Source organism: Chiloscyllium plagiosum, chromosome 35 (genome assembly GCF_004010195.1).
Source record: "Chiloscyllium plagiosum isolate BGI_BamShark_2017 chromosome 35, ASM401019v2, whole genome shotgun sequence".
Taxonomy (NCBI): domain Eukaryota; kingdom Metazoa; phylum Chordata; class Chondrichthyes; order Orectolobiformes; family Hemiscylliidae; genus Chiloscyllium; species Chiloscyllium plagiosum.
The window spans coordinates 8,757,010-8,780,908 of record NC_057744.1 but is presented as its reverse complement, the minus strand read 5'-3'; the positions used below and the strand labels follow the sequence as shown (position 1 = coordinate 8,780,908).

Below are 23,899 nucleotides of genomic sequence, written 5' to 3'. Positions count from 1 at the left end.
TCCATCCCAGATTTAAAATTAACAACTGATCCTGCTTCCACTGCTGTTTGTGGAAGAGCGTTCCAAGCATCTACCATTCTGAGTATGCAGGCTGGAACCCATTGACAAACTATTCCAGTTTGAAAAACTCGGGAGACCTGATGACATGGATCTTTGGTTAGACTGCATGTTGGGCATTCTTCCTTTCGAATACATTGGTCTCTGCATTACAGGGACACTTTACCTTCAAGATGGAATTGAACCTGTCTCTGATTGGGACAGAGATCACTTCATAGATAAGAGGCAAAGATCAACAGGGAACAAACACATGTCGCAAGTGATTTCTGATGGGGAGGCATGGAAGATGAATTTTCCAGATTGTTTTTCTCTCCGACATTGGCCCTGGATTATTCTTGGATTTTCCTGGAGCATTTGGTTCTGCTGTAACACATGTTTCTTCAATGCAAATTGGCTTTAATTCGATTGAAGAGTTTAGACCGTTTTCTGTAGAACAAAAACTTTCCTTACCTATATTGATTATAACGCAATTCTGGCTCTATTAGTTTAAATGGCATGGCTATTGGGCGATTTTCTTATAATGCAAGAATGCACAAGAACGGAAATATCTCATTACATCAGGACTGACTCTCTGCAGGAAGGTATAAGCTGGGCAAGCTATGTTGTTCGAGGGAAATGTACAGTAGTGATGCACCAGCAATCATGGGGCAGACATAATGGACTAATCTGATCCTTTCCAACTCATTATGTTTTTGGATGCATGTCAGATGAAGCAGCTCTTTTATTGTTGCTCAGAGCTTTGTGCTGTGGATTTTGTAGTCAGCCCAGACATCCCTTTAATTGCTGCTGCTCTCTCGAGATGCTCCCCTTCAGAATTTTCTTTTTCATTATAGAACATAGACTATTAAACATTTCAGCGCAGGAACAGGCCCTTCAGCACACCATGTTTGTGCTGACCGTGATGCCATTCTAAACTAATACCACCTGCCTGCACATGGTCCATATCCTCTCTATTCTCTGCCTCTTCATGAATCTGTCCAAATGCCTCTTAAATGTTGCTTTTGTGTTCAGCTTCTATGCCTTTTCTGCTAGCACCTTCCAAGGACCTACCATCATCTGCATAAAAACCTTGCCTCGCACATCTCCTTTAAACTTTCGGCCTCTCACCATGCTCCCCATGTAATTGACATTTCTGCCCTGCGAGAAAGACTCCATCAACCACCATCCATGCTTCTCACAATTTTATATTCTCCAATCACGTCGCCCCTCAGCTCTGATGTTCTCGCGAAAACAATCCAAGTTTGTCCAACTTCTCCTTATAGCTAATACACGCCAATTGAGGCAAACTCCTGGTGAATCCCTTTTGCAGCCTCTGCAAAACCTTCAGATCCTTCCAATAATGTGGCGACCAGAAATGTCCACAATATTCTTACAGTATCAACTGACTAAAATCTTATAGAGTTCCAACCTGACTTGGCAATTTTTATATTCAATGCCCTGACTGATGAATGCAAGCATGCCATATGCCTTTTTGACGATCTTAACCACTTGTGTTACCACTGTCAAGGAGCTATGGACTACCACTACAAAAATCCTCGCATATCAATGCTCCTGAAGGTCCTGCCACTTACTGTGTACTTTTCACCATAGAGTCATAGAGATGTACAGCATGGGAACAGATCCTTCAGTCCAACCCATCCATGCTGACCAGATATCCCAACCCAATCTAGTCCCACCTGCCAGCACCTGGCCCACATCCCTCCAAACCCTTCCTATTCATATACCATCCAAATGCCTCTTAAATGTTGCAATTGTACCTCCACCACTTCCTCTGGCAGCTCATTCCATACACACACCACCCTCTGTGTGAAAAAGTTGCCTCTTAGGTCCCTTTTATATCTTTCACCTCTTACCCTAAACCTATGCCCTCTAGTTCTGGACTCCCCAATCCCAGGGAAAAGACTTTGCCTATTTACCCTATCCATGCCCCTCATCATTTTGTAAACCTCTATAAGATCACCCCTCAGCTTCCGACGCTCCAGGGAAAACAACCCCAGCCTGTTCAGCCTCTCCCTATAGCTCAAATCCTCCAACCCTGGCAACATCCTTGTAAATCTTTTCTGAACCCTTTCAAGTTTCACAGCATCTTTCCAATAGGAAGGAGACGAGAATTGCACGCAATATTCCAACAGTGGCCTAATCAATGTCCTGTACAGCCACAACATGACCTCCCAACCCCTGTACTCAATGCTGTGACCAATAAAGGAAAGCATACCAAACGCCTTCCTCACTATCCTATCTACCTGTGACTTCACTTTTAAGGAGCTATGAACCTGCACATCAAGGTCTCTTTGTTCAGCAACACTCCCTAGGACCTTATCATTAAGTGTTTAAGATCTCTTATGCTCACATCCAAATCATTTATATAAATGACGAAAAGTAGAGGACCCAGCACCGATCCTTGTGGCACTCCACTGGTCAAAGGCCTCCAGTCTGAAAAACAACCCTCCAGCACCACTCTCTGTCTTCTACCTTTGAGCCAGTTCTGTATCCAAATGGCTAGTTCTCAGTGTATTCCATGAGACCTAACCTTGCGAACCAGTCTCCCATGGGGAACCTTGTCAAACGCCTTACTGAAGTCCATATAGATCACATCAACCACTCTGCCCTCATCAATCCTCTTTGTTACTTCTTCAAAAAACTCAATCAAGTTTGTGAGACATGATTTCCCGCACATAAAGCCATGTTGACTATCCCTATTCAGTCCTTGCCTTTCCAAATACATGTACATCCTGTTCCTCAGGATTCCCTCCAACAACTTGCCCACCACCGACGTCAGGCTCACTAGTCTATAGTTCCCTGGCGTGTCCTTAGCACCCTTCTTAAACAATGGCACCACGTTAGCCAACCTCCAGTCTTCCAGCACCTCACCTCATCGATGATACAAATATCTCAGCAAGAGGCCCAGCAATCACTTCCCTTAGCTTCCCACAGAGTTCTCGGGTACACCTGATCAGGTCCTGGGGATTTATCCACCTTTAACCGTTTCACGACATCCAGAACTTCCTCCTCTGTAATCTGGACATTTTTCAAGATGTCACCATCTACTTTCCTGCATTCTATATCTTCCATGTCCTTTTCCACATACTGATGCAAAATACTTGTTTGGTATCTCCCCCATTTTCTGTGGCTCCACACAAAGGCTGCCTTGCTGATCTTTGAGGGGCCCTATTGTCTCCCTAGTTAACCTTTTGCTCTTAATGTATTTGTAAAATCCCTTTGGATTCTCCTTAATTCTATTTTCCAAAGCTATCTCATGCCCCCTTTTTGCCCTCCTGATTTCCCTCAAGTATACTCCTACTGCCTTTATACTCTTCTAAGGATTCACTCGATCTATCCTGTCTATACCTGAAGTATGCTTCCTTCTTTTTCTTAACCAAACCCTCAATTTCCTTAGTCATCCAGCATTTCCTATACCTACCAGCCTTTCCTTTCACCCTAACAGGAATATGCTTTCTCTGGATTCTCGTTATCTCATTCCTGAAGGCTTCCCATTTTCCAACCGTCCCTTTACCTGCGAACATCTGCTCCCATCAGCTTTTGAAAGTTCTTGCCTAATACCGTCAAAATTGGCCTTTCTCCAATTTAGAGCTTCAGCTTTTAGATCTGGTCTATGTTTTTCCATCAGTATTTTAAAATAAATAGAATTATGGTCGCTGGTCCCAAAGTGCTCCCCCACTGACATCTCAGTCACCTGCTCTGCCTTATTTCCCAGTGGTTGGTCAAGCTTTGCACCTTCTCTAGTAAGTACATCCACACACTGAATCAGAAAATTTTCTTGGGAATATCTTCCCTCAGCACAGCTGTAATGCTATCCCTTATCAAAAACGTCACACCCCCTCCTCTCTTGCCTCCCTTTCTATCCTTCCTGTAGCATTTGTATCCTGGAACATTAAGCTGCCAGTCCTGCCCATCCCTGAGCCATGTTTCTGTAATTGCTATGATATCCTAGTCCCATGTTCCTAACCATGCCCTGAGTTCATCTGCCTTTCCTATTAGGCCCCTTGTATTGAAATAAATGCAGTTTAATTAGTCCTATCTTGTCCTTGCCTGCCCTGACTGTTTGACTCGCTTCTGCTCTCAACTGTACTAGTCTCAGATTGATCTCTTTCCTCACTATTTCCCTGGATCCCACCCACCCACCTTACTGGTTTAAATCCTCCCGAGCAGCTCGAGCAAATCTCCCTGCCAGTATATTAGTCCCCTTCCAATTTAAGTGCAATCCATCCTTCTTGTACAGGTCCCTCGAAGAATAACATAAGTTAGGCAGGAGGAAGCTCTTACACAATTGCAAACAGATATGACTTGTTGCACTGAGGTTTGTGGTTCAGAATGGGACCAAGGGACCTGTTGGGGATGCTCAGTGGTTAGCACTGCTGCCTTACAGTGAGAGGGACCTGCGTTCAATTCTAGCCTCAGGTGACTATCTGTGTGAAGTTTGCACATTCTCTCTGCGTCTGAGTGGATTTTCTCTGGTGCTCTGGTTTCCCCCCAAAGTTGTGCAGGTTAGGTGGATTGACCATGCTAATATGCCCACAGTGTCCAGAGGTAGGTGGGTTAGGCATGGGAAGTACAGGGTTATGGGCATAGGGCAGAGGGATGGGTTTAGGTGGGATGCTCTTCAGAGGGTAAGTGTGGACTCGATGGCCTGAATGGCCAATAGAACCTTCCACACTATAGGGATTCAATGGTCTATGAAGACTGATGGTGTAATAGGTTGCACAGCCTAGGCTTGACTTCCCTTATGCATAGAAGATTAAGGCATGAACTAATTGTGGTCTTTAAGAGAATTAAAAGAGATTGTAGGAAAATTATTCTCTTCAGTACAATACTGAACAAGACACATAGGTTAAAATTGGAGCTCAGACTTTGAGGGGAATATTGAGACACACTTTTTACCACATTGGACAGTGGAAAGCTGTAAACCTTTCTACAAAGTAGCAATTAAGGTGAGAGGTCAATTGAAACTTTGAAGATGAGGCTGATAGATTTTCATTAGATAAGATTATTAGGGAACAATGACAAAGAGACAGATAGATTCAAAATACAAATCAGCAATGATCTAATTGAAAGGCAAGCTGTGTTTTAAGGGTTAGATGGCCTAGCTTTGTTCCTATACAGTTGTAAAAATGTTAGGGTGCAGAATTTATTTGCTTTCACATCAGCAAAGCTACTGGTTTGTGCCATGTGACACCACAACTATGACTATATCTCAAGAACCACTGATTACAAACTGCCTTTCTGAATGCTTCTGTTTCAAACTGTTTCTATTTCTCCTTGATCATTTGTTTGTATTATTAAAAAAATTAATGATTTGGCTATTAAATATAAATACATGTTGATTTGCGTAGATATTAAGATTAAACATGACATCAAAGGTGATTGTAAACACCCACATTGTAACTTAATTAAGTTGAAACTAATTTCTGGTTTTTTGGGTTACATTATGCGTATCGTCAGTAACACTGGAAAGTCTAGAATTGGTGCTGCATGCAGCCAATGTGGTTATGATGGTTCAGTAAATGTCACTATCTACAGATACTGCAAATGCACTGGAGCAGAATCATTTACTTATTCAATCTTCATTGCAACAGCCTTCAACTGCCCCACAAAAATGAAATCAATTCTTAAATTATAGGAAGGATTTTTATCTTTATTATTATTTAGTCTTTAATTCTAGCATGAAAGTGGTGTTTTCCATTCTCTTTTCCAGCTAGAAAAAAGTGGGTTAACTTTATAGCTAGCATCTGCACGATCGTGCTGATTGGACTCCCTGCTCTGTATTAAGCTATGATTGTAGGAGAGCTGACCACAAACTTTAGCTAAAGCTGCTTTGCAATCAGTAAGCCTGGTATGTAAAAGTCTTCCTAGGCCACTCTTCTTTGCCCATTGGGAATTTGCCAATGGAGCACAATGTGAGAAGCCTTTATTCCTTCTTGATGGGGAATATTTCAGGAGAGCATGATGCTCCATCTAGTGGCCTTACTGAAAATTCACTGTTGTGTTTGAAAAATAGCTGATAAAGCGTTTTTTTCTTAAACTGCTTGAGAAATGAAACAGAATTGAAACAATACCAAAATTACTGTGTTAACGTTTTGAGTCCAGTGACCTTTCTTCAGAACTGAAGATTGCTCAATGGATTTGAAACGTTAACTCGATTTTCTCTTCACACCCACTGAGTTTCTGCAACAATTTTCGATTTTATGCTTTCAGATCTTCAGCATCTGCAGTTCTTTGTTTTATTATGTACCAAGATTACTCAATTTGCCAGACATTAGTGACCTCTGAAAATTGTGGTCAGACTAAGTAATGCCAGTTCTGTGAGCTTACACAGACAGAGTTTGAAGGTTGTCGGCTTGAGTTCAAATCATAATGTAGAGACTGGAGCAGAAAAATCAAGGCTGACACTGCACTGCTGTACTGGGAGTGCACTGCACTATCAAGGATGTCATTTGTCAACTGAGATGTTCGAATAAGATCTCATTTACCTCCTCAGGTGGATGCAAAACGTCCACCAGAACTATTTCAAGGAAGAACAGCAGAAGACTCCTTGGTGTCCTTGTCAATTTTTATTGCTTGATCACTATTAATAAAGTAGATGATTTGGCCATTATCATATTTCTGTTCCTGTGACATTGCTGTGTGCTTATCCTTTTTCTTATTTCTGACATTGTAACAATGACGATTATTGTGTATCAAGGGGTGCTAACTGATTTCTGGTTGTGGGCATCAATTGAAGATTTCCTGTGCTCAAATGTAAAGGAGTCAACTGAAAAAGGCATTGGAGGTGCATGATTTGCAATGCCTGTCCCAATAAGTAAAAGCCTGTTAAGTGTATAAGGATTTAGCTCTAGCATTTGATCCCTCAAAGACTGGCTACATGAATGTTCATAGTGAGTACACGTCCAAGGGGATTGGTAGCTAAGTTGGCTGAATAGTTGGTTTGCAATGCATATGATACCAATAGCATATGTTCAATTCCCATACTGGCTGAGATTACAATGGAAGGCTCTATGTTCCCCCTTGCCTGAGACATGGTGATTGTCAGTTTAGACTCATCATAAATCACTGCTCTCTAAAGAGAGAGTGGAATTCTGCTGACTTCAGTTTTACATTTCCAAAGTGTTTGGCTGTAAAGTGCTTTGGGACATTATGAGATTGTGAGAAGTGTTTTACAATTGCAATTTTCTTTCCTATTATATTTGCATGCAGGGGTGTTGCAAGTTTTAAACAGATCTGGGAAATCAGTGAGTGAGATTTACTCTCCATCAGCTGCACATCCATTCGGTTCAGTTTATGTGCAGGAATTTACTTACCCCAGGAACAGGGAAGATGGATGGAAAAAAGGTTGGTCTGACTATATTCACCTTGTATCAATGACTACAGGAGAAGAAAAGAAAAACAATTCACCCAGTAGTGGGGGTCTTGTAGCACAGTGGTAGTGTTCCTAATTCTGAGCCAGGAGGCCTGAGTTCAGGTCCTTGTGCATAGGTTGATAAGAAAAACATCAATAATTCTTCCAGTTCCTGAGAACTGGCACACCCACTGGCTTGCTACTAGCTTGGCACTTTGTCTGTGGCAAGACAGATAGCAATCTGTCATCAGATAACTAGGCCCCTGGAAAAAATTCAAATGGACTAAATGCTCCAATTACTTTTTTTTCTGTTTTGTTAGGCATGTCCATGTGCCAAGCAAGGATAGTTACATTTCAAAGGGAACTAAAATGTCCACATCAAAACCTATGTACAAAATATAGATTGTGATATTTAAGAACATTGGAGAGCTTTACTATTTTTCACAAATTTTGTGGTTGTCACCTCTGGACAGATATATTCCTGGTGGTCCTTACTTGATCGCTTGATTTCTAATGCCTCATCTTCCATGGTCTCTCCAAGAGCTATCCAACAGTGTCCAGCAGCCTTCCCATGGTAATTGTAAAGTGAACAAGTTTCATCTGATTGTATGATTCTTAACTGTTAATCAAACAAACTCTTTCTCCATCTCCATTGTTTTTGTAATAAAGAAGAAATATTAAAATACACTATTTTCTTAATGCCCTTTTGGTTTCCTCCTGGGGTGTCTAGGAGATTAATTTGTAATTCTGGAAGGTTGCAACCCTTAACTATGTGTGTGACCAAACTGTGCATCCCAGATATTGTGCAGGCGCACAATGGTGAGTTTTGATACTCTGTAAGTGGAAGTGATCCTTTTTGTAATCTGAGAAATTGAAAGGAAATGGTTCGCCAACAGCTGAATTCAACAAGGGTGAACACAGTGATGTTTTGAGACCTAAGCCAAGTACATTACAATAATCCAGTTGGGATCCTCAAGTGATTTTTCTAGATACAGGTCATGTGCAGAACAAACTTCCAAAGGTAAAAATTTTGTACTTCTGTTAGATGGTTATATATGACTTAATAATGAAACTGGTAAAATATGACAGAATTTTCAAAATGTTTCAGGAAAGAGTAAAACACATCAAAGCACCTAACCAAGTCATTGACTGAATTGATATTGCCCGTAATAACAAAAACACTCATTTCCAAACGGTCAAATTAACTTTTAAACTTTTAGTTCCTTCAGAGATTTTTGAGCAGCTTTGGTTTTACAACAGCTAATCTGACAACTGTGCAAGTTTTAAAAAATGACATACAGAAGATAAATACATTTTGTGAAGGAATTGCGCATCACAACAATGTCAAAACTGTCAACATTTAAATTGGATGAAAAGTGCAAAATGGGTTTATGAAAGGCTCCGTGTTCTTTTTATTTCTATTTTATGAGGTGATTGTGCCAATGACCTTCTGTGAGTTTTGCAGCCCTTCAGGATAACAGATTAATCTGTGGCTCTGACTGGTTAGGACATTTCCCTGAAGAACCAACCAGTGAATGACCATCATGTATTCTGCTGAGTTGACACAGCTGTAGCGTGTGTACATGTTCTCTCTCTCTCTGCAAAGAACAAGATCCTGTGTACTGATGCATATTGCTTCCAGTACATGCAAGTTTGACCAATCAGGATTAACCTGCCTGGCTTAAATTGTTTAAAACCTGGCAATTAACTGTTAATAGTCATGAATTAGTCAATTCTCCATGGCAACACATCTACTAATCAGGGTGCGCATGTCAACTGATCAGCACTCTCCTCATGATTTTTTTCTCCAATGGATTAGTACTCTGATGCGTGCAAGATGGAAAGCTTTGGCAAAATCTGTCTTTTTCAGTAAGACTAAAATAAATTGAAATGAATACATATCCCTGCGTTCATCAGCAATTCCAAACCACATGGTATTGAGAAAGCAGAGAACATTTGTACTCCATCTGCAACATTCAGCTAGTTGGATTTCTGAAACAGATTAATGGCTTTGAGGTGAACACAGAGTGGATTTTAATAATTACTTGCAGGACAATATATAGTTATCCTCCTCATTGCATAACTCAAAAGTGGCATTGGCAAACCACTATGTGAGTGTCATTCAGCAGCCAATGGAACAACATTGAAAAAGGCGGCAAACAATATCTGTTGAACAATGTTGATTAATAGGTATTTAAAACGTCAACTTTGAATGCAGTTTGCAAAACTCATAAATACAAATGATACTTACTGTGCTATTTGTGGTTGTGTTAGTGTTCTCAATGTTTTTGCGTTTCCTTTTAAGGAGTTCCTTTACAGGATCTTTCACACGAACACCTAAATAAGGTCGCTGCTGTGATTGGTCAGAGGAGGCTGGAAAAGCAGGAGAAATAAACCTGGAGTGAAACGATGTCAAATATAATGCTGATAAACCCCATGCAATACCTAAAGATTTGCAACACATCTTTGGATGGTTGAAAATAACAAAGAATAAAACTTTTAACAACTAAGAAAGTTGGAATAAGTTAAAAAATTTAAAAAATCGCAACCAGCTGCTTAATGCACCTGTGCTATCACTCAATATTCACATAAATGCGAGGAGCTGCATTTTGGGAAAGTAAATCTTAGCAGGACTTATACACTTAATGGTAAGGTCCTAGGGAGTGCTGCTGAACAAACAGACCTTGGAGTGCAAGTTCATAACTCCTTGAAAGTGGAGTCGCAGGTCGGTAGGATAGTGAAGAAGGCGTTTGGTATGCTTTCCTTTACTGGTCAGAGTATTGAGTACAGGAGTAGGGAGGTCATGTTGCAGTTGTACAGGACATTGGTTAGGCCACTGTTGGAATATTGCGTGCAATTCTGGTCTCCTTCCTATTGGAAAGATGCTGTGAAACATGAAAAGGTTCAGAAAAGATTTACAAGGATGTTGCCAGGGTTGGAGGATTTGAGCTATAGGGAGAGGCTGAACAGGCTGGGGTTGTTTTCCCTGGTGCTGGCAGGTGGGACTAGATTGGGTTGGGATATCTGGTCGGCATGGATGGGTGGGACCGAAGAGTCTGTTTCCGTGCTGTACATCTCTATGACTCTATGACTATGAAGTAATTAATATACCATTTATTGTGCAGCATTATTTGACCTCAGTGCTGCATCAAAGTTCAGTCTGAGGCTGGCTGCAGACTTCCAGTGAAACCCAACACATGTTGGAAGAACAGTTCTTCAATTTCCATTTAGCGTTTTGCAGTCTTCATGACTCAACTTTGAGTTCAACAACTTCACAGTGTGAGTTTGCTGTCAGCAGAGCTGATGTATTTTCTGCTCTTGACACCAATCTTCATCTATTTCTCTACCACTATGAGCACTGCCATTGTCTTTTACTCTGGACAACCTCCCAATCTCTTCCACTCGCTCCTCCTCCTCCTCTGATCAAAACCATCATTTCCTAGCTCCCTTCAATTCCAAATAAGGGTTATTCTAGACTTGAGATGTTAACTCTTTCTCTGTCTACAAATGCTGCCAGACCTGTTGAGTTCCTTCAGCATTCTCTGTTTTCATGCAATATTGAACCTATTAGCTTAGTAATTCACTCCTTGAAGAAAATACTATTTTAATGAGACAAGTATAGAAAAACCAACATAAAAAGACAATCACACACTATTGACTTCTGGGATTTGACTTATCAGTTCAGGATCAGAAAACTGACACCGGGATAATTTCCAGGTGCCAAACCATGTGACACCACTACGTTTAAATTTTAATGTGCTGTTTGGGATGGAAAAGAAGCAGTTTCACTGCGTACAGCAGTGAACAAATGGTCAAACGATGGGTAATGTGCATGATCCAGTGCGCGGTCCCCCAGATCCTTAGATCTTTCATTTTACAAATAAAAACTTGAAGTTCTGAGCTGCTGTGCATTTATGTTCACAGTCACTGATTGAAAATTACATTCTTGCTCTGACTAACCTGTTGACAAGTTCATCAAGAAAATTAACAAAGCAAATCAAATCTGTTTCACTGGAGGCAAGAGGGTTATCCCAACTTCCAGCAGACATCCGCATTCCCACTTTGAAAATTGGAGCATGTTCCAGAGGCTTCAAGATCCCTTGGGGGTAGATCTTCAATCTGTGCATCCCCCTCATCCAAATTGCTTCAAAAGTCTTGCCTCTGATTTCGACAGGAAAAGACCAAAGAGAAGTACAGCACAGGAACAGGCCCTTCAGCCCTCCAAGCCTGTGCTGATCATCATGTCCTAACTAAACTAAAAACAAACCTTCTACCCTGATTCGGTCTGTATCCCGCTATTCCCTCCCTATTCATGGAATCATCCAGATGCCTCTTAAATTTTGCCAACGTGCCTGTTTCCAGCACCTCTTCCGGCAGTGCATTCCAGGACTGGTTTTAAGACCATAAGACCATAAGACATAGGAGCAGAAGTAAGGCCATTCAGCCCATCGAGTCCACTCCGCCATTCAATCATGGCTGATGGGCATTTGAACTCCATTTACCCGCATTCTCCCCGTAGCCCTTAATTCCTTTTACTCAATGCTTGTCTGTCTCTCTGACATTGAAAATTTACAATCTCTGTTGTGGCAGGATTTTGCTCTTGATGTCCTCTAGTACTAACTGCAGAGATTTTGGGGGCTAAAAGATGTCCATGCCCTAAAGGTTAAATTTGAGTTTGGATCCACTCAATGGCAGAACAGTTACCCTGAGATTTACACAGGCTCATCCAACTCAGACACCATTCGATCTTTCTCAAAGCCCCTGGCCTTTATTTGAGCCATTCATCTGGAGTTACACCAGAGTTATATTAGGACTCTGAGAAAAACCACAAAGTAAATATGACCAACATGCCTTTTCTTATTTTTTGTAAATAGCCACACCACAGTTTGCTACTGAAGTTATATCTTCTGCATTAATAGACCTTTGCACAATAACACATTAAGTTGTGTACTGTCTTGACCTCTTTAATGCTGCTGTTGCTTACTTAAGCCCACCAAGTGCCCCACTACAGCAACAGGGACACTCTACTAGATTTCTCTTGAGACTGCTAGGATCAATGGGCAAGAATTTGCAAAATATCAGCAAGTTCAATCTCAGTCCTCGTTATGCTATTCAAGGGCTCTACCTCTAGCAATTTATAATGAGGAACAAGACACTTTCTGAGTTGTGAGTTGATGCAAATTTCTGGATGAAATTGTGCTGTTCACCAACAATAGCTCGCGTTCCACCTCTCCATCAGTTCTAGCAAATTGCTACATTAACTGACAATTAAGGTTGATAGAGTGTGTCAAGACTGGTCCATACTATACCTGAGCTGCACAGTTGGATGTGCCTCTGCTTCTAACCTAGGAAGTCCTAAGTTTGCCAGTTGAGGGGTAGGTTTTGCTCATTTTCCAATTCTGCAGCTCAGGTATGAAACTTATCAGTGGAATTGAGAGTCCTGATTCCAAATTGTTTTTCAAAGGCTGAATTAGATATCGTGCGGGGTTCACTCACTCCTGAGCATGGTTGGTCCACAAAAAACAGTGTCTTTTTAAAAAATTTTAAATTTAATCAATGTTAATAAGGAACCCACTCTAAGACTTGTTGACTTGAAAGGAAGTCTCATGGACTTCAAAAGCAAGTCATTGACACAGTGGTAGCATTCCTACCTCTGAAACAGAAGGATCAAGTGTCACTTGTTCTAGCTGTGTGCTTGGATGTTGATTAAAATATCTTGGATTGTCACATAAAGGTGCATAGAACTCTTTTATTGACAATGTTTCTGTTCTTGTAATATCGCAGAATTCTTCTGACTAAGGTAGGGAGCATTGAAACTGTATACACTCATTCTCACAGTCAGTTAATTCTTCAAGAAACTTTAAAGTTAAAATGTAAATTTTAAAGACTCTTTTGTACTTGTCTTTCTATCTCATTTTGTTCCGTTCAATTTCAAACTTTTCGTTTCTCTCTTTATTTCTTTTCTTATTGGATCTCACTCTAAACAGCTCTATTTCCTTCTCCATTGTTTTTCTGTTCCTTTCTACATTCTTAAATCTCAATGGTAAGAGCATTAGCCATTGACTCAGTTGTTAACTAAGGTTCCAAATGGTCCATTGTCCTCATGCTATTATCTTATATTTATAATAATATACATCATAAAATTACTTGTAATGGTGAGCAAAATTGTTTGACTAATACAGTGTGCTGTGAGCTGACCGACTCCTTGAAATTCTAGGCCATTATCTGGAAGTAGTTTTGGTCTGAATGCCAATTACAATTAGGATCCAATTAACATTACTATCTTGAGGTTTGGAACTCAGGATCCTATTTGCCACAATTATCAAGCTCTCATTGTTGTGATTAAACATCAAGGGTGCAAACGTGATTAATTCAGAAAGCCATCAATCTGAAAAAAATGATGGAGACCTTCTCATATTGAACGAGTGAATTTGGCACTGTTCCCATGCTTGACACTAAACAATTATCAGTTTCAATTCTACGAGCACATAAATATTAACTGTAACTGTCACCATGATTTATTCTATTGGCCGTTAATCTTTGAACAATTTCCTTTGCTAGTGAATCTTTCTGATGTGAGAGAAGCAGCTTTAATTTTAAACAGCTGTATTATGCCAATAGCAAGCTTGATCAAACAGGGATAAATTTGCATACTGAAACTATCCTGAAGCATGCCCCTGAGGATGCGCTAGATTATGACAGATGCTTGTGAAGAAGAATGAGTATAAACTCCAGTCACTTATGTTCTTTCATTAAAATAGCTTTACAGAATAGTCCATTGAACACAAAGTGGGCGTTAGGATGTATTCATGTTTAAAGTTAGTATAAAGATGCATATACATTATACCCCTACATGTCTGCACATGAAATGTATAAAAAGGAAATATGCACACCGTTTTGGTGCCTTTCGTCATCTCAGGATATCCTTCAGTGTTTTCAGGGTAATTAAGTACACTGTTACAGTGACTATAATATTAAAGCCTGCCACAGAGCTAGTGTGATGCACTTCATTGATGGAAACATAAAGAAATCTCAAGGTGTTGCCAAATTTATAATCGTTCATAGCAGCCACTATGGGATGGAATGGAATGAACAATCTCTCTTTTCTGATTTGCTGAATGAATATTTATTACTGTGCTGAGGGTGACCCTATGAGAGAAGTTAGAATTGAGAAGATTAAGGTGAGGTTTAATAGAGAAGCTAAACATTTAATAGTGATATAGATAGAGCAGATGAGGGGAAATGGTTTTCACCAGCAGAAGTGTTGGTAGAGTACAGAAATAAGGTGTACACTGTATTAGCTCACAAGCTACATGCGAGATGGGGAGAATTGTTTTACTCCTTAGAATGTATTAGCTGAAAGAGTGATGGGATAGAGGAAGCAGACTCAAGATGAACTTTCTAAAGGACATTGGACAAATATGTGAAAGGGAAATATTTTCAGAATGATGGAGTAAGAGCAGGGATGTGGAACTAATTGGATAACATTTCAGAGACATAACACAGATCTGAAAGGCAAAGAGGCTGTAATTGTGAGTCTATGGCTGTCTTTTCCATTGGACATGCTTGGGCTGCACTTTTCTCACTGCGAAAGTTCAGTTCAGGGGGTTATCATACAGAGAAGATTGTAGGGATTTCATTCTCTTAATAAACAATCAGCAACTCTGCGTATATATACACACACAGACATACACACACTCTTTCACTATCTCATTCCTCACCAGCTTTACTGCTTCTCTGTGTCCCTCAAAGTCAATATTAAGATCATTATTCTTACCAATCATACACAATATTGGGTATCCGTATTGTTCAGCTTTAAGCCATGAAGGGTAATTCTTTTGCACCTGAACCACTGATTTGTTCCTTCTATCCATCCTTTATGCATCATCACTGGTGTCTGTTGACTGAATAATCTGCCAGGCTCTTGGGGCTCTCTTGACTTTAACTCCTCCTTCCCTGCTTTGCTGCAACTGTATGAAACTCTGGAATTATAGGAAGGATGTGGAAGCTTTGAAAAGGGTGCAGAAGAGATTTACTAGGATGTTGCTTGGTATGGAGGGAAGATGTTATAAGGAAAGGTTGAAGGACTTGAGGCTGTTTTCATTGTAGAAAAGAAGGTTGAGAGATGACTTAATTGACATATAAGAGAATCAGAGGGTTAGATAGGGTGGACAGTGAGAGCCTTTTTCCGAGGATGATGATGGCTAGCACAAGGGGGCATAGCTTCAAATTGAGGGGTGATAGATATAGGACAGATGTCAGAGGTAGTTTCTTTACTCAGAGAGTATTGGGGGCGTGGAATGCACTGCCTGCAACAGTAGATTCGCCAAATTTAAGGGCATTTAAATGGTCATTGGATAAGCGTATGGACGAGAATGGAATAGTGTAGGTTGGATAGGCTTCAGATTGGTTTCACAGGTCGGTGCAATATCAACGGCCGAAGGGCCTAGACTGCGCTGTAATGTTCTATGTTCCTTGTGCTATGAAATGCCAATTTAAAAACCAACCTTCTTAATATCCTTTCTGGCATTGCTACTCCATTCCACCTGTTCTTCATCTTCCTGCCCAGTGTACTTTTCCATGTATCTGATCTATCAGATTGTAACGGCACTGAAGAAATGAAGATATGGAATTTTCCCATCCTTGGAGGTGGCAATAGGGGGAAGTAATAATCCTTATGTTGACATTTAATAGCCAGTTGGGGACATCAACTCACCACTTTTCTGATTACTGCCTTCCTGAACGATGAGAAAAGTAGCTAGTTTCCTGACTGAGAATCCAGGGTGACCTGTCCGCCAGTTTAGGACTTTACTCTGTCCTAGACAAGAGGCTGCTTTCAGTGCAGCCAACCCATTTTCACCAATTTACGATCCCATTAAGAACTTCTCCTTCTCTCTGGATTACCATAATCCAACCAACCTCTCCTTCACCCGGAGACCCCTGTGTCTTCAGCATATACATCTCCTTTTCCTCATGACGATCAGTTCTGAAGAAAGGTCACTGGACTTGAAACTAACACTGTTTTTTTTTTCTCCACAAATGCTATCAATCCTTTTTCTTTAATTCTCTCATGGTACCTGGACATCACTAGCAGAGCCAGCATGTCTTGCCCATTCTTATGTGCCCTTGAGAAGGTAATGGTGAGCTGCCTTCTTGAACCGCTGGGTCTGTTTGCTGCAGGTACACCCACAATGCCAAAAGGGTGGAAACTCCAGGAATTTGACCCAGCGATACATTTCCAAGTAAGGATGGTGAGTGGCTTAAAGGAGAACTTGCAGGCGGTGCTGTCCCCATGTAACCGCTGCTGTGGTTCTTTAGGTAGAAGTAGGTAGAAGTAGTTGTGAGTTTGAAAGATGATGTCTAAAGTCCTTTGCTGAATTTCTGCAGTGTGACCTGTACATAGTACACACTGCTGCTACTGACTGTTGGTGGTGGAAGGAGTGGATATTTGTGGATCTGGTGCCACAAAGTGGGTTGCTTTGTCCTGGATGGTGTTGAGCTTCTTGAGTGTTGTCAGAGCTGCAATCATCCAGGCAAGTGTGGAGTATTCCATCACACTTCTGACTTGTGCCTTGTTGATGGTGGACAGGCTTTAGAGAGTCAGGAGGTGAAGTACTTGCTGTAGTATTCCTTGCCTCTGACCTGCTCTTGTAGCCACTGTGTTTATATGGTGAGTGCAGTTGAATTTTCGGTCAACTCCCAGGATGTTGATAGTGCGTGATTCAATGATAGTAAAGCCATTGAATATTAAGGTGTTGTGGTTAGATTGTCTCTTATTGGAGATGGTCATTGCCTGGTACTTGTGTGGCTTGAGTGCAACTCAGCACTTGTCAGCCCAAACCTGGATATTGAGAATCGACGTTTTGGGCATTAGCCCTTCTTCAGGAATGATCCATCTCAGCTCCTCCAGTGGTCCATGGCATCATAGCAGCCAGTTTTCAGCCAATTTGATAATTTGATTCACTCCATGTGATATCAAGAAACAGCTGGAAGCACTGGATACTGCAAAAAACTCTGGGAATCAGTGGGAATCAGGGGCAAACTCTCCTCTGGTTGGAGTTACAGAAAATGATTATGGTTGTTGGAGGTCAGTCATCTCAAACTCCAGACATCTATGCAGAATTTCCTCAGGCTAATGTCCTAGGCCTACCATCTTCAGCTGCTTCATCAAGGATCTTCCCTCCCCATCATAATGTCAGAAGTGGGGATGTTCATCAATAATTGCACAATGCTCAGCACCATTCACAACTCTATAGACACTGAAGTAGTCCATGTTCAAATGCCAAGAGATCTAGACAATATCCAGGTTTGAGGAGAAAGTGAGGTCTGCAGATGCTGGAGATCAGAGATGGAAATGTGTTGCTGGAAAAGCGCAGCAGGTCAGGCAGCATCTAGGGAACAGGAGAATTGACGTTTCGGGCATTAGCCCTTCTTCAGGAAATTACTCCAATGCTTTAGCCTTAGTCTTTGTACGGATATGTTGGGGTATTCTACCACTGAGGATGGGGATGTTTGCAGAGCCTCCTCCTCCAGTGAGTGGTTTAATTGTCACCATCTTTCATGATGGATATGGCAGGATTGCAAAGTTAAGATTTGATCCCTTGGTTGTGGGGTTGTTTAGCTTTGTCTATCACTTGCTGTTTATGGTGTTTCACATGGAAGTAGTCCTGTGTTATATCTTCACCAGATTGACAGCTCATTTTTTGGTATACCTGGTGCTGCTCCTGACATGCCCTTGTGAACTCTGCATGAGCTATGGTTGATCCCCTGGCTTGATGGTGATTCTTGAGTGGGGGATGTGCCAGGCCATGAGGTTATAGATTGTCCTGGAATAAAATTTTGTTGCTGTTGATGGCCCACGGCATCTCATGGAAGCCCTGGCTTGAGTTTCTAGATCTGTTTGAAGTCTGTCCCTTTTAGCACGGTGCCACCCAACACGATGGAGGTTGTTCTCAATGTGAAGGCAAGACTTCATCTCTACAAGAACTATGTGGTGGTCACTCACACCCACACTGTTATGGGCAAACACATCTATACTAGCAGAGTGGTAAGGATGAGGTCAAATATATTTTTCCACCTTTTTGGTTCCTGCACCACCTGTTGCAGACTCAGTTTAGGGTCCTTTAGCACCCGACCAGCTAGATCTACAGTGCTGCTGCCTATTCTTGGTGGCAGGCATTGAAATCTCCCATCCAGAGTAAATATTCTCCCCTTGCCATCCTCAGTGCTTCCTCCAAGTGTTGTTCAATGTGGAGGAGTATCAATTCATCAACTGAGGGAGGTCAGTACATAACAACCTGCAGGACGTTTCCTTGCTCATGTTCAATCTGAAGCCATAGAATGTCATGGGGTCCAAAGCAAATGCTGAGGACTCCCAGGACACCTCTTTCTGACTGTATACCACTGTGGGGTCATGTCCGCTGGGTCAGACCTGTCAGTCGAACAGGACATATCCAGGGATGGTGATGGTGTCTGGGACATTGTCTGTGAAGTATGATTTCATGCGCATGACTATGTCAGGATGTTGCTTGACTAGTCTGTGAGACAGCTTTCCCAATTTTGGCACTAGCTCCCCGATATCAGTAAAGAGGACTTTGCAGGATCACCAGAGCTCTTTTTGCTAATGTCGTTTCTGCTGTCCAGGTCAATGCCAGGTGAACCATCCAGTTTCATTTCTTTGTTGAGACTTTGAGTAATTGTTACAACTGAGTGCTTGTTTGGGTATTTCAGAGGGCACTAACATATCCAATTGCTGTGGCTCTGTAGCCAGGTATAAGCCAGATCAGGTAAGGATGGCAGATTTCCTTCTCTGAAGTGAATCAGATGGGCTTTTCTGACAATTGATAATGGTTTCAAGCTGAGCTTCTACAGTAATTTCTGTTCTTGCACCCTTCTCATCACTCAATAAGGTATGAGTGAGAAGGTTCATTGTGGACTGGCTTGACCTACCTTGCAGAGTGGACAATTAATGGCCACTGGAGGGTCTCAACTCACTACATTCCCAGTTACCCATCTTCCTGGTTGGCAAGAAAAGTGGCTAGTTTCCTGACTGAGAAATCAGGGTAACCTGTCTGCCAGGTTAGGACCTTCAATTGCCTTAAAGACAGGGGCAATTAGAGACATGGATAAAGGGAACTTGTCCTTGGCTTCAACGTCCATCTCCATCCTGCCACAAGAAGATAGAAACCACTGACCTTCTCAATGTTAGATTCCCCAAAGACCAAAAGCTCTTTGTTATGACTGTATGTGAGTTGCTGATGACCCATGTTTGCCTGTCTGCTCTTAATGAGCTGATTAGTACGCTACTGGGTGAGCCATCTTGGCAGTGAGAGTAGCATTTTTTTTTGCCAGCTAACACACCTGCCCCCATACAGTGAAAATGGGAAAATTGCACTCAATGTGTTGCTTGGTGACCAAAGTCTCCATGTAATTAGAACCAGCGCTTTCAGAGTAAAGTGTGAAACAGATTCGAATGCTAAAGGCTAAAAGATGATATTTAATATACTCCATAACTGTTTTTTTTTCTATTCCTACTAACCATATTATTTCATTTAACTGGTTGGTATGAGTCATTTACCTTCACCTCCCAGTAACCAACTTTCTAACCTTCCCTAGCTATGCAATGAGTAGAATTACCCCACAACACAAGTATCTGACTAAGTGAGAAACCACCAAACTTAGGCATGCTTCAAATGATTCATTGCTGTTGTTAACTGGTATATCGCCCAGGCAATCCCTACATGATCTTTATCTTGAGAAGATCACAAACCTTGATCATTTAAAGCAACAGCCCTTGGCAGACACTGATTTTAATCAATTGCTAGTTTATCTTCTAAAGTCATATTATAAACCATTACTTATGGACTAAAAAAGGGAAGCAGCAATATTTAGTAAATTCAGAAATGATTAAATCATTGAGGGCTGCCTTAGCCAGAACTTTTGAACCTACATATTCTAAATCTACATATCATGGAGAGAGAGTAAACTTCTTAAGAATTAGTAGATTAGTTAGAGAGAGCCTGCAGCCTCTTTTATGAATGTTATTAACTCTGATTATGACAGTTTTATTACACACCGGGATAACCTATGTCCTTCTTCTGAGACATGTGGTTGCTTTCACCTGCCACCCACACTGATCAGCTGAAGCCTGCAGCTTTTAGTGAAGGACATTTGTGTGTACCTAGTAAATGCCTTATGCAGCCTAATCTTAAAGGTTATCAATGAAAAGCCATCTATAGTTACGCCGTTCTGATGAAAGCTCACTGACCCGAAGTGATGGCCCTGATATTCACTCAGGGCCTTGACGACATCAGAGGACAGGAAACCTGATGGGTATAAAGGTTTTTAGCAGGTTCTGTTGGCTGGTTGTGAACTTTTTTGACAGGTTGGTTGCTTGGGACAACAGCTAGCGAGGATTTGTGATGTCAGGTAATTTAGAGGCTCCGGCAGTGGGTGAATCTGAGCTCATAAAGGTGTTGGAGGGGGAGGAGGAGTGGAAAGTTACAGAGGGTGGAGGAGTAGGAAATTGTGGAATTTGAAGTGGCAGGAGATTGTGGGGTAGTTAGGAGTTGGGGGCAGCTGGAAATTAGATTGGGGAGTAGGAAGTCAGGGGGCAGATTGGGGGGGTGGGAGATAAAGATCAGAGATTTAGAGATTACCAGGATAGAAAGCATCCTGCGCTCATTTTAATAGCTTCTGTTGCAGGAAACAGGAAACAACGACATCAGAGATTGAGTGGCTAGTGTACAAATGCATATCTTTAAATGTTAAGGTAGACTGATCACAGGAACTGGAAATGTATTGTGCTACGGGATGGAAGGACGTACTCTTGCTCTGTTTTTATCCACAAATCATGAGCTCCTAATCTTCACTATTCCACCAGGACGATATGAAACGTGACTATCTGAGATGTGAAGACTGAAGCTATTCTCACTTGCATCTTAATGGATGATTAAAAAATATCAATAATGGACATTAACTAGTAGATTTTTTAATCATTAGTTGCAACCTAATGGAGGGTGGGTGCCATCGCAATAATGATGTGGAGGAGCCGGTGTTGGATTGGGGTATGCAAAGTTAAAAATCACACGACACCAGATTATAGCCCAACAGGTTTATTTGAAAGTACAGGCTTTCGCAGTGCTGCTCCTTTGTCAGGTAGCTAGTGGGGCAGGATACATAGTACTGTGAATTTATAAATAAAAGATCAAATGTCATACAACTGATGTGATGTATTAGACAAAGCCAGATGGCTGTTAAGTCTTTAATCACTTGGAATGGGGATGCAGGATTCAATTGATTAATATATAAATCCCAGAATTTCTTTCAAGTCAAAAGGTGTCACTACGCCTACTTCTTGTAATATTAGGGTTATAGAGTCACAAAGTTTTTACAGCATGGAAAGAGGTCCTTTGGCCCATTGTGTCTCCAACATTCATGAAAGTTCCATCTATTCTAATCGCATTTTCCATCATATAACCCAGAGACTGTAGTGCAGTGGAGTTTCAAGTGCTCATCTAAATACTTCTTAAGTGTTTTGAGAATTCCTGCCTTCACTACCCTTTTAGACACAACCCTTTCAGTCATTTTTTTTTCAGAAATCCCCTCTAAACCTCAATTCCCCTTTATCCCAAAACATTTTTCCTTGGGGGTTATTAATTCCTTTACTAAGGGGAAATTACTTTCCCTATCTACCCTGTTTGACTCTTTCAGAGCCTTGGACACCCCAATCAGATGCTACCCTGAGTCTTTCTCTGCTCTGAGGAAAATAATGCAAATGTGGTCACGAGCACTGCACACAGTAACTCTGGTTGAGATTAACTAGGAGACAGTGAGGTCTGCAGGTGCTGGAGATCAGAGTTGAGAGTATGTTGTTGGAAAAGCACAGCAGGTCAGGCAGCATCCAAGGTCTGACTGAGGCCAAACTGACTAAGGTTATTTATACAGTTCCATCATAACCTCCTTACTCTTATATTTAATGATCTGGTGATTAAAGGCAAGTGTGACTTCTTAACAATCTTCTCTACTTATCCTGCTACTTTCAAGGATCTAATGGCATGAAAACCAATATCCCTCTGATCCTCTGCACTTCCTGAGATCCTGCTATTCAATTTCCCTTGCTAGTTCTCCCAAAATGCTTCATCTCTCACTTTTCAGGATTAAATTTTGTTTGTCACTATTCAGTCCATCCCACCAGCTTGTCCATATCATCCTGTAGTGTAAGACATTCCTTTCCCTATTTACCCCACCATCAATTTTCGTGTCAACTGTGAACTTGCTGGTGATATCTCTGACATTCATGTCTAACTCTTGTCATTTCAATGATGGCTGTCCCACATTGATGTTTAATAGTGGAAAATATCACCAGTGAGAGGATTTTTAAACAACAAGCATTTTCATAAAATCCCGACAGTGTGAAAATAGGCAATTTGACCCAACAAGTTCACACCGACCCAGAACCATTCCCCTACCCTATTACTCGACATTTACCCCTGACTAATGCACTTAACTTACACATCCCTGAACATGATGGGCAATTTAGCATGGCCAATTCACCTAACCTGCACATCTAAGGACTGTGGGAAGAAACTGGAGCATCCCCACACAGACACAGGGAGATTGTGCAAACTTCACCCACACAGTCACCCGAGGCTGGAATCGAACCCAAATCCCTGGTGCTGTGAGACAGCAGTGCTAACCACTGAGAAACCATGCTGTCCCATTGTCCCTTCAGAGCATGTGAAGACAAATATATATCTTGCTCTTCACCTAATACTGTTCTTCTAAACACCATTTAATTAGTTTCAATAGGTTGTACCCTGTATGTTTCACTTCTTGATATTCATAAAAATGGAATAAAGTAGAGAAGATTAAAAAATATACACTTGGGAATATGCTATTCATACTGGGTTAGTTTCATCTACATCATTGGCAAAAAAAAATCCCCTCAGTTTTCAGCAGTTTTCTCTTTAACAATTCCAAGGTGATCAGAGTGAAAGATCAGACAGACTGGAAGAACTGCTGATGTTTGGAGGTGCTGATGTAATGGTAGTGTCGCTAGCCTATAAATCCAAAACCTCAGTGCTCAGATGACCCAGGTTCAAATCACACAAAGGCAGATGGTGAAATTTGAATCCAGTAAACTGGAAATAAAAAGCCAGACTGCAGATGCTGGAAACCAGAGTTTAGATTAGAATGGTGCTGGAAAAGCACAGCAGGTCAGGCGACATCCGAGGAGCAGGAAAATCGACGTTTCGGGAAAAAGCCCTTCATCTGGCAAAAGCCCGCTTGATGAGGGGCTTTTTCCTGAAACGTCGATTTTCCAGCTCCTCGGATGCTGCCTGACCTACCGTGCTTTTCCAGCACCACTCTGATCTAAACTCTGGAAATAAAAAGCCATTGCTTCAACCACTGCCCAATGTTGTGACAACTCATTAATGTGATCTGCCACCCTTGTAAGGTTGATGTACAATTCTAGACCAACAGCAA

At 41.4% G+C, this 23,899-nt stretch overlaps 1 protein-coding gene across 1 annotated transcript in view; it reads right to left on the bottom strand.

Annotated features, from left to right (window-relative positions):
- Positions 1-23,899, bottom strand: part of LOC122540627 (NF-kappa-B inhibitor delta-like) — a 123,932-nt gene that overhangs the window by 62,029 nt on the left and 38,004 nt on the right. The window contains exon 2 of the mRNA XM_043676599.1: positions 9,663-9,784. Coding sequence (XP_043532534.1) covers positions 9,663-9,784 — 122 coding nt within the window. The remainder of the gene's footprint in view (positions 1-9,662; positions 9,785-23,899) is intronic.